Raw genomic sequence first — 17,436 nt, 5'->3', positions numbered from 1 at the left:
AGACGCGCTCGTTTTCTCAGACCCATGCAGAAAAAGGCTTCCCAAAACAAAGTGATTGGGTTAATCTTTTTCACGTTTCCTTGGTTGGTAGATGCACTGGGGACCTGATTATAGCACTTAACACCTGTAAAAGTCAGATTTTCATGATATGTCACCTTTAAGTGGTTTATTGATTTTATTAAATTTCAGCAACACACATGATAAAAGAACTATTAATCATTAAAAATCTTTCTTTGTTTTTATGAGTATATCAACAATTTCTGGAATATTGTTGACTTGATTGCGCAGACACTATTTGAAGAGAACTGAACTGAGCTGGATTATGACATCACTGAATCAACGATGAACCGACTTTAACTGATAAACTGGCTGTTTTCTATTATCAGCACACAATCTGTATTGTATTAAGCGCTGTATAAATAAAGGCTTGATTTGACTTGACTTTTACAGTTTTGAATGTTTGATCATCTAATTAAGAAATAAGACAAGAGAGGCTGAATTTTATATTTAAGTATTTTTTTAAATGTTATTTTATTTATCAGATACTTAAAGATTCATAAGTAGATCTATTGATGACAGGTAAACTAAGCTGTTTCTGATATAGTTGATATACACCAATCAGCATCCAGGACTAGAACTATTCATTTTATAAAGAGCCAAAACTATTGTTTTCTATAGGAGAATATTCATAATCGCTACTTCCAAAAACCACATGAAATTATTTACAGCAATAGTGCAAATTTCAAGGGTTTCTTCTGCCAAAATTCATGTTATAGCTGTGAATAAATGTACAGTATGCTGATCTTTCTACAGGATTCCCTGTGCTTATGTCTTATTTCTGCCATGCAATCCTTCTTTGCTTTGCTGGTTTAGATCAGTGCTGTGACAGGTGTCCATATAACGCTCTCTTTCTCTATAAGCTGCTTTAATTCGCTCTGTACATGTATTTCCCGCTGGCTGAGGTCCGTGTGCTTGTAAAATCACAGATCTCGTGTCTGGAGGAGTAACTGCTGTTCTCCCGTCAAACCTCAAACCACCTGTCTAAATTCAATGCCAAATAAACGTATCACAAAACACCCATATGTTGCATGAAATGTTAAACAGGCTGAATTTTTGCTTGTAGAGACTAATAATAATACAATATCAAAGCGAGTTGCCAAACCTTAAAGAAAGTCATAGTGGACCCGTCCCTCACGGCGCCATACTCAATCTTGGTCTGTTTGGCCAGATCATCGGCCGAGTCTATGGGCGAATCCATTCGCTCCACGGTGAGGAAGGCGGCCAGGTTAGCCGTGTAGGACGAGATGATGATGAGGGTGAAGAACCACCAGATACCTCCAACAATCCTGGTGGACAAAGCCTTAGGCATCAACTCCGATCCTGACCACGAGAAATGTTCAACCAGTTAACAAGCGAATGGTTAAAAATGCTGAAAAAAATCAGGATATTTTTTCAGAATACACTAATATATGCAAACAAATCAGGTAGAAATAACTATTTATATAGCTAGTTATGTTGAAATTAGTTGGAACAGTTATCAAAGTTCCTCTAACTCAATGTAATTTATTGGTTGAACATGATTTCATTAGAGGTTATCATAACATAAAAAGATTCATGCAAACGGTTTTTTTTATTTTTTTTTATTTTTTTTTTTAGCCAAAACGTGTTTTTAGAGTGTCAGCCAAAAACGATAACTTCACTAAAAGTCCTATTTTAGCTGCAAATGCTCAGAAAGAAGTATGAGTTAAAAAAATATATAAATTTGCTAAATGAAAACACATTTGCATTTATGCTAAATAAACAGCTGAAAAAAATCAGGATTTTTTTTCAGGTTTTTTTTTTTTTTTTTACAATTATTGTGTTTTTACTTATGTGTTCACAAATCCCAAAAATAAAAATTATTTAAATAAATGTTAAAAAACTAAAATACAAAGTAAAATAAAGATAAAAGTAAAATGCAGAATAAAAGCTGGTAACATTTAAATTAACTACTTTTATTCAGTCAATATTATTTAACATCACTGAATCAACCTAAATACACTAATTTATGCAAACAAATCAGGTAGAGATAACTATTTATATAGCTATTTATGTTGAAATTAGTTGGAACAGTTATCAAAGTTCCTCTAACTCAATGTAATTTATTGGTTGAACATGATTTCATTAGAGGTTATCATAACATAAAAATATTCATGCAAACTGTTTTTTTTTTTCAATGACGAACAGCACACAGCTGACCCCGAGGCAGGCCAGCAGCACGTACATCCAGATGTCCGGAGAGAGCGGATTCAGGAAGGAGAAGACACCTGGATTGGTGCCATTGGGTTTGTGGTAGAGGATAGAGATTCCCAGGGTCATGAAGGGCTTAGCTATTTATGTTGAAATTAGTTGGAACAGTTATCAAAGTTCCTCTAACTCAATGTAATTTATTGGTTGAACATGATTTCATTAGAGGTTATCATAACATAAAAAGATTCATGCAAACGGTTTTTTTTATTTTTTTTTATTTTTTTTTTTAGCCAAAACGTGTTTTTAGAGTGTCAGCCAAAAACGATAACTTCACTAAAAGTCCTATTTTAGCTGCAAATGCTCAGAAAGAAGTATGAGTTAAAAAAATATATAAATTTGCTAAATGAAAACACATTTGCATTTTAATTAAAATGAGCTGGCCAAGACTGTGTTTTTGAGCTATTACTGTTGGGCAGTAAAACAAGAGCTAATTAACCGCAATCCAACAAGGCATAATAAAAGCATTAAAATTGATCCAACTGGAAGAACTGAATCCAATCTAAAGGTTAAAATGGGTTGAAATGGATTTTACCTGGCAATGACGAACAGCACACAGCTGACCCCGAGGCAGGCCAGCAGCACGTACATCCAGATGTCCGGAGAGAGCGGATTCAGGAAGGAGAAGACACCTGGATTGGTGCCATTGGGTTTGTGGTAGAGGATAGAGATTCCCAGGGTCATGAAGGGCTTAGAAAAATCGATGACTTTCTCTCGCACGTAAGTAATGGTGAGTGGTGCCACGGCCAAATCTGCCACCTGTAATGAAGCCAGTGAGAATTTATACAGGGGAACTCGCTTGACTCTTTAAGACCACATAAAATTACTTGATGAGGAAACTAGCATACAGATCAGCCAGAAAACTTATAATTAAACCTAGAAAGTTGGACTTACATGATCGATCAGCTCTTGGACCATGCCATTCCATTCTCCTTTGTCATTCTGAGCTCCATATTTCCCATCAGACACCAGTTTGACTTCATAGGAGAAGCCCAGGATGTTGGACAACTCCTTCAGGAGATCCAAACAGTAGCCTTCAAACCGGTCGTTCCCATACAGCGGCTTATCTGACTTCTTGTACATCACATATGGGTTTTCCTGCAGGGGCAAAAGTATTATTAGTTGCAGGTGGATGGTCTAGCTGATGTTCTGCATTGGTTGATTGCTACCAGAATTGTGGTGACGATGAGCGTGCGGTTGGCCATGGAGTCCGTCACGTTGGTGTTTTTGTCTTTATTGCTGTCTGTCAGGTTAAGGCCAGTGTTTGAGTTCCACACACCGATCTAAACAGATGCAGAACCACATAAACAAAAAATTGAATCATTCTTATTCTGAACAGAGTTGATTCCAGAGGACAGATTAAGAGAATAATACAGCCCAAAATGAAATATCTGTCATTTACTCATCCTCATGTCATCATGAGTCAAACGGGTGACATGAGCAGGAGTAAAAGATGACCAGAGAGAAATGTGTGTACAATATTGATATGTCTGTGGTTTAAAACATGTTATTGTTAACTAAAACTAAAACTATTAAAAAACAGTAAAAAAAAAAAGAGAGATTAATAAACTCAACAAAAACACGTCATCTTCATTCAAATATAACTGAAAATTATTTGTTAGTAATAAAATAATTAGTAAGTTATGAACGATAGACAGAACGATGGATGGATGGATGGATAAAAAGATAGATAGATAGATAGATAGATAGATAGATAGATAGATAGATAAAAAGAACGATAGATAGATAGATAGATAGATAGATAGAATGATAAAAATAACGATAGATAGATAGATAGATAAAAAGAACGATAGATAGATAGATAGACAGACAGACAGACAGACAGACAGACAGATAGATAGATAGATAGATAGATAGATAGATAATGCACAGAAATGACTCACTTTAGCTTTAGGTCTAATACGGCAAACAAAACAAAACTAAAGGATTAAGGGGAAACAGGAATAAATGCATATGCTGCATTACTAGTGGAGCACAGGAATAGTGCTTTATTGAAGAGAAAATGCATCTAGAAAGTAAACTACCACATATATTAATGTGCAAAAGCAAGTGCTCTATCAGTGCCTTCTTTTACATGACCAATTAATGTAAAGCCACTGAAAGACATCAGAAGCAGTAACTCCTCTGAGATGGTCTCTGTGTGTTTCTGTGCACCATAGTAGCTTCATTCGCTACGCTACGTCACCTCTGTCTGATAGCTGTTGTCACGGAGAGAGTTGTAAAATATGCATTAGGAGAGAGTCCTCAAACTGAGCACTTGGCATGCGATTAGTGCTCATAAACAGATGTTTTATAAAATGAGCTCTCTGCATTGTTGCCTCTATGAGTGATGTGATATTTCATAAATAGATGCAGAGCTCTTAGCTGCTTTATATTGCGTTTGGTTTGGAGTCACCCGCTGAGAGTTTGACAGCATTAGAGAAGGAAATAAATTACGTTTATTTAATGCAATTATAAATAAGTGGTAAAACTAAGTATAATCCGTAACTAAGCCATGAATCTGCCAACATGAGGATATAAGACATAAATAATATCTAGAAACCAGCACAAGAGGTGTCAGCAGGTTGAGGGTCATAGATGGAAAAAGTACCATGGTAATACTGTTTTTAACATAGTAAATAACATAGTGTCATTCAATACCATGGTATGTTTTGCAAGGGGAAAAGGGACTTAAACGTCACATTTCTGACATTCAATACAAACCTTCTTCCATACTTTGTTAAAGCGACCACTTTCCATAAACAGCTTGTGAAAAGGAAACAAAAGCCCAGATTTGACATGCATGACAGATATTGGTTTAGACAGATGCAGATCATGCAAACAGAATTATTTTCTGATTTTACCTTTTCCATCCCATCCTCTTTCAGACTGATGATGTCGAGATCGAAGTCTTTCCTCAGGCCGTCCGTCTTGTTTATGATGATCTGTCCGGTCAGTCCGTTCCACTGAGCCTAAAAGAAGACAAGAGATCTGATTTTATTCCAGAACAGGCGTCTAGATTAAACATGAGGGTGTCATAATGAAGACAGAGATGATAAAACTCTGATTGCTCATTTGCTTTTATTCTGAGTCTCACTTTAGAGGCCAGATGCAGCATTATCGTCATCATTAGCTGAGAATGTGTTAAATGAATGCTCAGCCCAGAGTTTCCAACTTTTCATTGATCTATTAGCTTACACACGTTGTTATGTGTTTTGGGACGCTATCTGCCATTATTTTAATAGTACAGTAAAGTGCAGACAGCAAAGTAAAAGTGAGAGAGAGGGAATGAGATATGTGACAAAATAACCCAGATCAGACTCAAACCTGGGAGCCCATGAAGCAACAACACTTACATACCCACAGTGCCACAGCATTAAATAAATAAATAAAAATAAGTAATTATATTATATTATATTTATTTATTTATTCATTTATTTATTATAAAAAGATGTAATTATTTTTTAAATTTCTGTTATTATTCTATTTTTATTAAATTATTTCTAAATAAATAAATTAAATACATTAATTAATGAAATAAGAATAAGATTAATGTATTTTATAAGTTTTATTTATTTATTATAGAACATTATATAAAACATTTAAATATTTTCTAACAAACACCTTGTATTTATATTAAATAAATAAATATATTTATTAAATACGATTATTATTAATTTAATGATTTAAAAAAATAATAATAATAAATTAAATGCATTACAATTTTTTTTCCTAACAAACACTTTTTAGTTTAAGGACCTTGAGCAAAGCATCCGTTCCCAAAGGCATTGCTACAAACCCCATATTAACCCAATTGTATAATAAGAAAAACACCCTCAACAACATCTCAACAAATTAATCAAATAATTTACTCAAAAATATAAAGGGGTTTAATATTACATAATGTTATACAGCCCCATTCATCCAGTGACAAATAGCTAAGAGAAATTATTAATAGTCGCTTGATCAACAGAAGTGCCCAGAGCAATAGATCAGCTGGGTTCTGCAAGGAGTTGTTAGTAAATGGACTCTATAATCAAGCTCACAGAGTGAATATGTGAGTTCAGTCTGAATGGTCTCTGTCCAACACATGATTCAGTGGATCTTTCACCCAGAACATGTGAATTTATGAGGATGCAGCACTCATATAGTCAACAGACATTCTCTAAAGCCTCGTGTGCAAATCCAGTGGATTATTTCTTTAATTTGCTGTTCTTTAAGAACTAAAACGGGGTGGATAGCATTCTTAATCTTCACATACAGTAGTGGAGCTCAGACTCGCTTCATATACTGAGGTCACATGACCTTTGTCCAGATTTGTTCTTATTCTCTTAGTGATTATTCTCTAGTGTAAATCTCACTTGAGCCTTTCTTTCTCTCACGTCCTGCTCAGATCACTCATACAGTGAGCTCCAATTACCAAAAGCATGCAAGATTAAACACACCAGACTCAGTAGTGCTTAATGTAGACTGTATTAACTGTCCTATTCAAGCTCACTAAGTTCAAGAATTTGAGATCATCATCAACTGTGGTCAAGAAGCCAAGTCATCTATCAACTTCAGAGATGCGTTAACCAACAACGAGTTCAGTGAAAGTGATTCCTTTTGACATATCTGTAGTGCACTGGAATGAAAATTGAATGTCATTTTTGTAATCTGAAATAAAAAGACAAACTAAAATTATTGGAAAAACAAGCTACTTTGAAAGAGTCTGTATTGTATAAAGCAGTATAGAAATAAATGACTTGGCTTAATCGATGCACAGTAAGACAACAGATAAAGCAGATACTCAAATCAGAGACTATTTTTCTCTTTTGATCAAGTGCTATGGTAAAACTATTCTGTGGAGATGTTTTACTATGGAAATATCATGTTTTTTTTAACATGTAAAACCATACTATTCACTGAAAGCTATTGATGCCAATAAAGAACCTTTATTTTCATATCAGTCTTGAAAATAAAGGTTCTTTACTGGCATTTGATGGTTTCCTGAAGAACCTGTAACATCCATGGAACCTTTCCAAGGTTGTTTAAAGTGGAAAGAAGTTCTTCACAGTTTAAAAAAAATGCTCTTCAAATTAAGAAAAAAATTGTTATTTTAAGAACTGTTCACTAAAAGGTTCCTTGGGGAACCTTAAATCGTTCTTCTAAAACCCTCTTTTGCAAACTATTTGTAAGAGTGTATACATAAAGGAAAAGAGGATGGACAGACTGTCATCATTCCATCCAGCAGGCCGGTCTCGGGTTTGGGTGGAGCCTGCAGTCGCTCCATGGACCATTTCTCCACCACTGACGCCACATGAGGGTTGACGATGTTGAGCAGACGGAAACCCGTCATGTTCACGCCACTGTATCGGTACGGCTCCAGGTCCAACGCAAACAGATCCTGAAGTGTGTCAAAGTTACATCAATATATGAAGTTTAACAATAGATTCAAAGAGAAAGGAAACATTGAAATCGCATCATATGACCCCTTTAAAATGCTGCTTGGTTTCTAGCTATAGAGCACGATAGGCATGATATATTTTTGTAGGCCTAAACTCAGAAACAAACAAGTCAATGGGTTTTTAGTTAAATGCCTGAAATAAAGTTTGTGGTTAACACAAGCTCAAAATATTTTCAAGTTTTATTCTATGACATAAAATACATCAGCAAATACGACCTTGGGATTTTAAAAAAAAACTTTTTAAATAAAGACTGATAGAGCTGTTGAAGCTTAATTGGTGGTGTGATCGTGGTGAAGTTTGTTTATAGCCTATGTTTAGCTTTTTAATTCTGGCTATTGCAATTAGGCTTCAGAATTCATAATAGTTGTGAAGATTATCATGATGAACAAAACACGCAAGAATCATAAACTTTTGTTGGTCCCAGAGCTTATTTTCTGCAATAATCCAAAAGGCAATGGAAAAATCCTATTGTGTTTTTGTTGAGGGAACCAGAGAGATGTGAATTTCCAGATTGGCCTACAAAAAAATAAGTCAACCCTGCAGCACTTTATTGACTAAAAACAAAATGCAAATCAGCAGAACAAACCTTGTTGAAATTTCCAATCAAACCAATGACAGAACTAGGGTTGCAAAGGGGTGGAACATTTCCGGAAACTTTCCAAAAATCCCTGGAATATTAAAAAAAATCCTGGAAAGTTTCCAAAATTTCTGGAATGTTTCCGAAATTTACTGGAAATGTTTCACCTTTTTGCAACCCTAGACAGAACCAAAGAAAATCTCAAAGAAACCATATACAAAACTCACCAGCGTGGTAAAGAAGAAATGGTAGTATTCAGTCATCATGCCCATAGACAACAGCTACAACAGAAAGAGAGAGAGAACATGTTAAATCTCCATCTGCACAATACATCACTCATATTACAGTATGAACACATATCCCACAGATTTGATTTTCTCAGCCTTTCACATCATTTGTAATCATTCTTTTCCTCATTCCCAGTGTTAGTTAGGTTGAGTAAATGGTCTGCTGTAACGGGATGCGTGCGTTCAATATCTAGAGACCTGAAATCAAAACACTGAAATAAAGCATATCTGTATCTCTTAGAAAATACATCAAGAAATGTTTTTAAAAACAAAATGAAACCATCAAATGCATCACAACTGATGGGGATTTAGTTTAGGGATTAGTATTTTTTATTGCTGTAACACAGTATTGTGCAGTATGTCAGTGCATGACATCAGATTATTATGGAGTAATATAACAATATCTCAATATCAAATACAGGACAGGTCTTGTGTTTTAGGAAACAAACAGCCCATATATTTTACTTCAAAACTTTTTTCAGAACTTTCAAACAAGGCTTGTCTTTACAAACTTTGCTTTTCCCGTGAACAATTACACTCATATTCAAAATTCAAATTACATTCATTTAAATTCATTAAATGAATTTAAAAACTGAATTGGAGTTTGAAAGGCGATCTCAATTGAGTTCCTGGTGTGTTACCTGTTTGAGGACGTCTGCTGCGGTCTGGTACGAGCAGTCAAAGATGACACAAAACTCTTTCCCCTTCTTCATCTCTTTAAGAAGCGGCCGAGCGTCTTTACTTCCCATCGGTAACTGTCGGATTTTGATCTTGATGCTGTAGCGAGACGGAGCCTTTATCAGCTCCTGAAGACGAATTAGCCCTAAAAATATTACACAGACAAAATCAGCATAGATTAGAGAAATGCACTTCCATTCAAAAGTCTGGGGTCAGTAAGTTTTTTTTATTTATTTTTTAAGAAATTAATACTTTTATTAAGCAAATGTGACAGTTAACACAAGTATAATCTTAGAAAGGTTTCAAATAAAAACAGTTATTTTTAGTCATGAAATAAAATGTAGCACATTAATTGCAAAATCTAAACTCACAACTGAGAGTTTATCTCGCAATACTGATTTATAAACTTTTAATTCAGACATTTTTCCTCAGAAATGCAAGATTTCAAGATGTAAATTCAGCATTCTGAGGAAAGAAAAAAGTCTGAATTGAAAGTTTATAAATCAGTATTGCGTGATAAACTCTCAATTGTGAGTTCATATCTCAAAATTCTGACTTTTTTCACAGAATTTTAAGTTCACACTTTTTAGTAAGCCTTTTAGCACTGAAAAAAATGCACATTTGGTAATTCACAGGAACACAAATCTCTTTAGGATCTTAAAAATGTCTCCTAGATATAAATGACAATAAATAGATAGCAAATTCAGATCTGCTTTCCAGTTGCTTCTCCTGAGGGGGACAAAAAAAGACTTTTGGGATCTCATCAATGTCTCAAATAGCTCTATACTTTTAATGTATGTCATCTATAGCTCAAGAGACTTTCTCTGAACTTTCAGTCATGCTTCAAAATCCTCTATTAACATGTCTGACCCTTAAGTGTAAGATGAAGGTTAAAATGAGCACAAAACAGTTCATGGATTTCGGTCATAACGTCTCTAATCCTTAAATGACCTTTAATCCACATGACAACTACAGCCAAAATATGACAAAACAAATAAATAATACAAAATCTGCTTTAGTGCAGAACAGACACGCATATCTGTATATGAACACAAGATATTCAAATTATTGTCGGTCAAAATGTGAAGAAAACACATTCGGTGGGATGACAAATGCAAAACATACAAGCACTGTTGATTTCATGTTACGGTGGCCGAGAGAGCTCAACGCACTGCAAATGAAAAAAATACATGCAAATAGAAAAAACACCAGCAAATTAAAAAAACATCTTCATCAATTTGATAACACATGCGCTGCAAATTCTCACAACACAAACAAATACAGAAACGGCTGCAAATTCTCACAACACAAACAAATACAGAAGCTGGCTGCAAATTCTCACAACACAAACAAATACAGAAATGGCTGCAAATTCTCACAACACAAACAAATACAGAAACGGCTGCAAATACTCACAACACAAACAAATACAGAAACGCACTGCAAATTCTCACAACACAAACAAATAAAGAAACGCGCTGCAAATACTCAGAACACAAACAAAGAAACGTGCTTCCCTTAAACATTTGGTCTGTGCATATTTGCAGCGTGTTTCTGTTTTTGTTTGTTTGTTTGTTTTGTATTTGCAGCCGTTTCTGTATTTGTTTGTGTTGTGAGAATTTGCAGCATATGTGTTGTCAAATTGATGAAGATGTTTTCTTAATTTGCTGCTGTTTTTTCATTTGCAGTGCGTTGAGCTCTCTCGGCCACCGTACTCTCGGCCACCGTAGCATGCAGATAAAGACATTTATCATTTATCATACGACATTTACATTGATATAAAAGCAAACTGATCATCATTGATCATTTCACTCTGTGCTCAAATGAAAACAAACATGTTAACATTGCCATTCCTCAAACTGAGTAATACTAACTAAAGGCCGTAATGACAGTCCTTAATCTAACGAACTAAAACAAATATAATGTACATCTGCTCACATTATTTAAAATGAAAGAAATAACCTGCTAACAAAGACACAGACAATAAATGTGCCTATGTGACAATAAATTTGACCTAAAGTTCAAAGAGGTTTATAATATTTTAAAATATAAATTATAGTAATATATATCATATATTTTTTATACAATTTTATACGTGGATGGATGGATGGATGGGTGGATGGATGGAACTATGCCAAATTTGATGACCAATTGCATAAAATGGGACATTCTAATGGTAGTTTGTGTTTAGTCTTAGTACATTTTTGTGTTTGATGAATATGAGTAAAATCTATTGTTTAACATTTATGATGTTTGATCAAAACAGTTGTTGTTTTGTTCCCCTTTCTTGTTCCCTACAAATTACATCAAATCAGCACGTCGCCTGTTTTATAATTGACAACTCTGGAACAATCAGCGATTGGCTGCAAGCACCTGGAATAAACAATTTCAGCCTGATTTTTTTTGGAGAGACTGTGATTGATTGTAAGGAGGAGAGGTAAAGAACGAGAGGGCAGGGCTTCCACTCTGGGCTTAATGGTAGTTTGTGTTTAGTCTTAGAAAATTTTTGTGTTTGATGTATATGAGTAAAATCTATTGTTTAACATTTATGATGTTTGATCAAAACAGTTGTTGTTTTGTTCCCCTTTCTTGTTCCCTACAAATTACATCAAATCAGCACGTCGCCTGTTTTATAATTGACAACTCTGGAACAATCAGCGATTGGCTGCAAGCACCTGGAATAAACAATTTCAGCCTGATTTTTTTTGGAGAGACTGTGATTGATTGTAAGGAGGAGAGGTAAAGAACGAGAGGGCAGGGCTTCCCCTCTGGGCTCTGGTTGTGAATGACCTTTTGAGGCACCTTTCATGCTCACACTGAGAGAGCCTCGTGTGGGCGCTCAAATCCAGCCCTATAAACTCCAGGGTTCATTACGGTTAGCAGACCACACCGCCCGGAAGCCGCTCTGTTCCGTGGGAATATTTCATTCTCACAGGACGAATAAAAATACAGACTTTCTCGTCGGTAAGCTCAAGGTAATGACATTTCACTGTGGCTATTCGAGCAGAACCACTTATGTGAAAAGGGCATGAAAATCAAATATGTACTAAAGCTTCAGATGCTTAAATCGTTCCAGTGGAACCTCAAATTCATTTCATCATTCTTGACAGCTTCATCGTTTCACTAGCGTCTCTGTTCAGCTGCCATGTTTGCTTTAATGATGCTTTCTGTCTTATGATATGCTGCATAAACTATTGGCATTATATATTTGTTTACACAGCTATAGATTTCTTGTAAAAGCATGCATATTATAATCTTTCGCAGTATATAAAAAAACAGACTAGCTGAGCATCTTTGTATATCAAACAATATACTTCTAACATTATTATCACTGTTCTTCCATTCCAAAACCTAGTGAGCTGCCTACCTAGACAACATTTTAAGTCATCATAGGTTGTTCTAAAATGTACATTGTGCTGCCTTATAAGATACCTTATTTTGGCAACATCACCTGAGAAATCAGACACTCAATCCTACGATGCATTACAATGATCTCAGTGAGGAAATCCTTCTAAGAAATCACTTGATACCAAAAAGTATCTGTAAAATATGGAAGCTCGTTTCCACTACGGAATTTAAAATATATATATATATATTTAAAGGATAATTGTGACATTTTATCTCACAATTCAGACATTGTTCTTGCAAATTTTGAATTACATCTTGCAATTATGCATTTTTTTTCTCTGAATTCCAAATGTAGACTTCACAATTCTTTTTTTTTCTGCCACAAAATAAAAAATTACAAAAGGTAATTGCGACTTTGTAACTCACAATTCTGACTTTTTTCCCTCACAATTCTGAGATAAAATTGAGACAAAAAGTTACCTTTTACCTTTTTTATTTTTTATCCTGTGGCAGAAGTAAGTTTCAGTAGTAAAACTTATATTTAATAATATATAATATATAATAATTCATTTTTAAATATTTCAAAATTAAGATGTGTTTTTAATAATAATTTATTATTAATTACACACACACACATATAGCAAACATGGATTTTGACTATTTCATTCTAATTATAGTTGCATCAATAGCTTTGCAACATACTATTGTCAAACTCTATGTAAATCAAGAGAAGTGCAATCTGTATGATATTTAGAGTTGCTCCCTATTTAGGGTGTTCCAAATAAGTCACTTGGTATTCCGTTTCAGTTAGGATGCTGCCTTAGAAGTCTGCTGCCTAAGTGCCTATATAGGCAATATACAGCAAGGAAACTCACTAGGTTTTTGAACAAAGCCATAGAGTGCATGGCAGATATATAGCTCAAGCTGAATATATGACACTTAAAATATTTGATACAGCGTGAGAAATACATAACCACCTCTATGAGCCCTTAATAGAAGAGAAAAGAAAGGACAGCAACCACAAACTCTCTTGTTCATTCTTCACCAACCAGATTATATTAGAATATAAAAGCAGAGCAGCTCTGCAACAATAGCATTCCTTTTTTCATTCCTTTAAATGCTATTTCAATTTCCGGCTTAAATAAGAGCTGTTTCTCTCTTCAGGCAGCGAGGAAGTCAACCATGACGGGGTCCTGATCTGCTTGTTGCCGGGTTACTGGTTAAGGCACCTGGTTTTCACAGCTGTGTGTAAAGTCACTGATGTCATCAGAAACAAATGCATCGTCAAGGTTCACAGGACTGCAGGGCCAATGCTCCTCACAGCCCAACAAACTCAAGTGCTCATGACAGGGCTGAAAAAATGGCTTTTGTGCCGTGCTGAAATAAACAGCATACTGTACATTCAATGATATATGAATATAGTAATCTGTAGTATACCATCATACTTTAGTGCTGGATCCCAACCAGTTTGAAACCATGCGGACAGCCTAAAGTTGACATTCGTTTATCTTTTAAATTAAAAATTAAAACGCAAAAGCAAAATCCAACTCAATGTCCAATGCCCAAGAAGTAAATCAAGCCATTACAGGTTTTACTCTGCAGAAGCTCTACAAATTCAAAGTCACCTTGTGCACATGCTAATCCACCTCTGTAAACACACACTGCATGCACCATTTCGAGATTAACTAGCAAACACTGTCGTGAACAGCAAATCCGTTGGGAAAGTACCTCAAAGTGTCCAGTTTCACAAGCCTCTAGATGTAAAGCTCTCTGTTTGGGTTTACCAGCATGGAGCCGCTGCTGACACTGAATAATCAGGAAACCCCAGCGGCTCCATCGAACACCCATCAATCAGCCTGGAATCATCATCATCAAAACATCATGTGCTAACTCATTTATACACACAAACTAATTTTTAGGCCTACATTTAAGATTTATGTATTTGAACTGCATATAAAATGTCCATCCATTTGGATTAAACAGTTTTAACATAAACTATCTAATAAACTTAATGTGGTGCATTGTGTCAGTCATTCGTACTCTTAATGAAACAGGTAAGATTTTTGCACTCAAAAAATCATGCCATCGTTTATTATTTACTATTGGCATTTATTCAATTGTATTCAAATAATCATACTTTCAAAATGCATTTATTCAATCTGATTGGTATCTGCAAAAATCTGTTAATTGTGAATAGAATTTGGTTAGAATTTGGCTAGGTGTATTCAATTAGTTAAAATGCATGAGAATGAAAGAAATTGGATTTATTGATGATAAATGTAAATACCTGATTATTGCGTATTTAAAACACATTTAGTTTATAAGTACTAATACAAAAATCTTTCCTGTTTCTTACCTCTTTTATTTATGTATGACTGACAAATATGAATCACATTTGTTTATGCTAAAACTGTGTAATCCGAACCTATATACATTTTATATGCATTTCAAATACATATATCTTAAATGTAGGCCTAAATATTTAATATTTAAGTGTATTTGGCAGTGTTGGGGAAAGTTACTTTTAAAAGTAATGCATTACAATATTGCGTTACTCCATAAAAAAGTAACTAATTACGTTACTTAGTTACTTTTTATGGAAAGTAATGCGTTATGTTACTTTTGCGTTACTTTTAAAATCTGGACAGGGCTTGCCTGTTTGTTTTTCAAATAAAAAAGTTATATTTTTGGTCAATATAAAAGCCTTTTCACACCAAAAGTGAAATAAAAGTAACTCAGATATTCTCTTGTAAATTAAAAAGTAATGCGTTACTTTACTAGTTACTTGAAAAAAAGTAATCCGATTACGTAACTCGTGTTACTTGTAATGCATTACCCCCAACACTGGTATTTGGTAATAATCAAAACTGATATTAAATTAAAATAATATATTAATTAATTAATTATTAATGTATTCATTTAATTAAATTCTATTACAATTCTATTTATTTTTTATTATAATTATTTTTTACAATTTTCACTTTAATTACATTTCATTTTTCTGTTTCATTTTGTAATACTTCCAGTAAAACAATTCTTTCCTTTCTCAAACTCTCCTGTATATTCTAATTAAATTAAATTAAATTAAATTAAATTAAATTAAATTAAAAACATCTGTTTTAATTACATTTTTTATTGCATTTAATTAACTGTTTTATTCATGTTCAATATTTCCAGTAAAACAAGTCTTTCCTTTCTCAAACTCTCCTGTATATTCTAATTTAAATTTAAATTTAAATTTAAATTAAAATTAAATTTAAATTAAATTAAACGTCTGTTTTAATTAAATTTTTTATTGCATTTAATTAACTGTTTTATTCATTTTCAATATTTCCAGTAAAACAAGTCTTTCCTTTCTCAAACTCTACTGTATATTCTAATTAAATTAAATTAAATTAAATTAAATTAAATTAAATTAAATTAAATTAAACATCTGTTTTAATTAAATTTTTTAATTGCATTTAATTAACTGTTTTATTCATGTTCAATATTTCCAGTAAAACCAGTCTTTCCTTTCTCAAACTTTCCTGTTCATGTGCGGTTCTTGTTTATTTATAAATACTAGATGGAGGTCATCTCAAGGATCTCATTCAAAATTCTAATGTGACATTTGCGTATAGGGCACATATCACCTCAAAAGCAGCAGAGCATTATGGGAGCAAATTACAACTCTGATGAAAGTAAGGCTGAGCAGCCAAGCAAGAAACATTGAACATGCCAGATTCCTCCAGCATCCTCACCTTCATGTGACTTCCAGCAGAGATGTAGCAGCACAAATGAGGACTGCTTTTCATTAGAGAAGCGTTCCACTTTCGGACCTGCTTCGGTAGAAACTGATTACAGCAGTTTCTGATGAGTTTTGCTGTTCTCGGGTTCAGAGAGCAGATGCATCTGATTTTGCTGTTCTCGGGTTCAGAGAGCAGATGCATCTGAACCCACATAGAGTTTTTATCATTCAAAACACTGAGGTAATATTTTTACCCTTCAGAAATATAATACACAAATAGTTGGACCTTTGTGCAGAGAGATATTATTTGAACATCTGACCTATTGACCTATTATATAATCATCCAGTCATACACCAACATGCAAATTAGAATTTGAGAACAAACTGGGCTCAGTTTCAGAGAAAGAAACACTTGATGATCCTTAAACACTCAAATCATCATCGTGCATGAAGTTCACAAGCCATTTGCACTTCATCGGCAGACGTGTCTCCAGCTCTGACATCTTCGCAGGTGCTTTTGGGTAATGAGATGCTAATCAAATGAAGGCATCAATCAAAAGCGCGACTTTGACAAATTGCACAATTCACCATGAAGCGGAAAAAATCGGAATGAATTGATTTCAGGCTTTGGTGTTTGTAATGTTTGCGTGTCACACGGAAGACCTTGGTTTGTCTTTGAGACTGTTGACTCGAAACAAAGCTGTATTTCACTGACTGAACGAAACTCCAGTAAAACCAACAAAAAATAAACAATATTCTACTTAAAGCTCCATTTTGTAAATTAGAAATCTCGTATAAAAATAAGGCAAATGCATCTTCAAATAAGCAACAGTCCTTATAGCAAGATCAGTCCTCCAAACCTATTAGCACCACCTACAGTTCAGAATCTCACGCCAAAAGTTTTGAATAATTACGATTTTTTAAATGTTTTTGAAAGACATTATTATTATTATATTAAATTATATATTATTACAATTTAATAACTGTTTTCTATTTGAATATATTGTAAAATATAATGTATTCCTGTGATGCGCAGCTGAATTTTCAGCATCATTACTCCAGTCTTCAGTGTCACATGATCCTACA

The 17,436-nt window shown here is 34.1% G+C and overlaps 1 protein-coding gene across 1 annotated transcript in view; it reads right to left on the bottom strand.

Annotated features, from left to right (window-relative positions):
• The window catches only part of LOC107705628 (glutamate receptor ionotropic, kainate 1-like), a 19,690-nt gene extending 3,273 nt beyond the window's left edge, over window positions 1–16,417 (bottom strand). Inside the window, exons 1-12 of the mRNA XM_016509019.1 lie at window positions 16,291–16,417; window positions 9,239–9,420; window positions 8,538–8,591; window positions 7,455–7,672; window positions 6,862–6,910; window positions 5,151–5,258; window positions 5,011–5,052; window positions 3,456–3,569; window positions 3,181–3,384; window positions 2,822–3,045; window positions 2,239–2,306; window positions 1,163–1,380 (exon numbers count right to left, since the gene is read on the bottom strand). Coding sequence (XP_016364505.1) covers window positions 1,163–1,380; window positions 2,239–2,306; window positions 2,822–3,045; window positions 3,181–3,384; window positions 3,456–3,569; window positions 5,011–5,052; window positions 5,151–5,258; window positions 6,862–6,910; window positions 7,455–7,672; window positions 8,538–8,591; window positions 9,239–9,420; window positions 16,291–16,417 — 1,608 coding nt within the window. The remainder of the gene's footprint in view (window positions 1–1,162; window positions 1,381–2,238; window positions 2,307–2,821; window positions 3,046–3,180; window positions 3,385–3,455; window positions 3,570–5,010; window positions 5,053–5,150; window positions 5,259–6,861; window positions 6,911–7,454; window positions 7,673–8,537; window positions 8,592–9,238; window positions 9,421–16,290) is intronic.
• Between the last annotated feature and the right edge of the window lie 1,019 nt (window positions 16,418–17,436).

The sequence above is a fragment of the Sinocyclocheilus rhinocerous genome, unplaced genomic scaffold (genome assembly GCF_001515625.1).
Source record: "Sinocyclocheilus rhinocerous isolate Xijiao unplaced genomic scaffold, SAMN03320098_v1.1 scaffold1616, whole genome shotgun sequence".
Taxonomy (NCBI): Eukaryota; Metazoa; Chordata; class Actinopteri; order Cypriniformes; family Cyprinidae; genus Sinocyclocheilus; species Sinocyclocheilus rhinocerous.
This window is presented reverse-complemented; position numbering and strand designations above follow the sequence as displayed.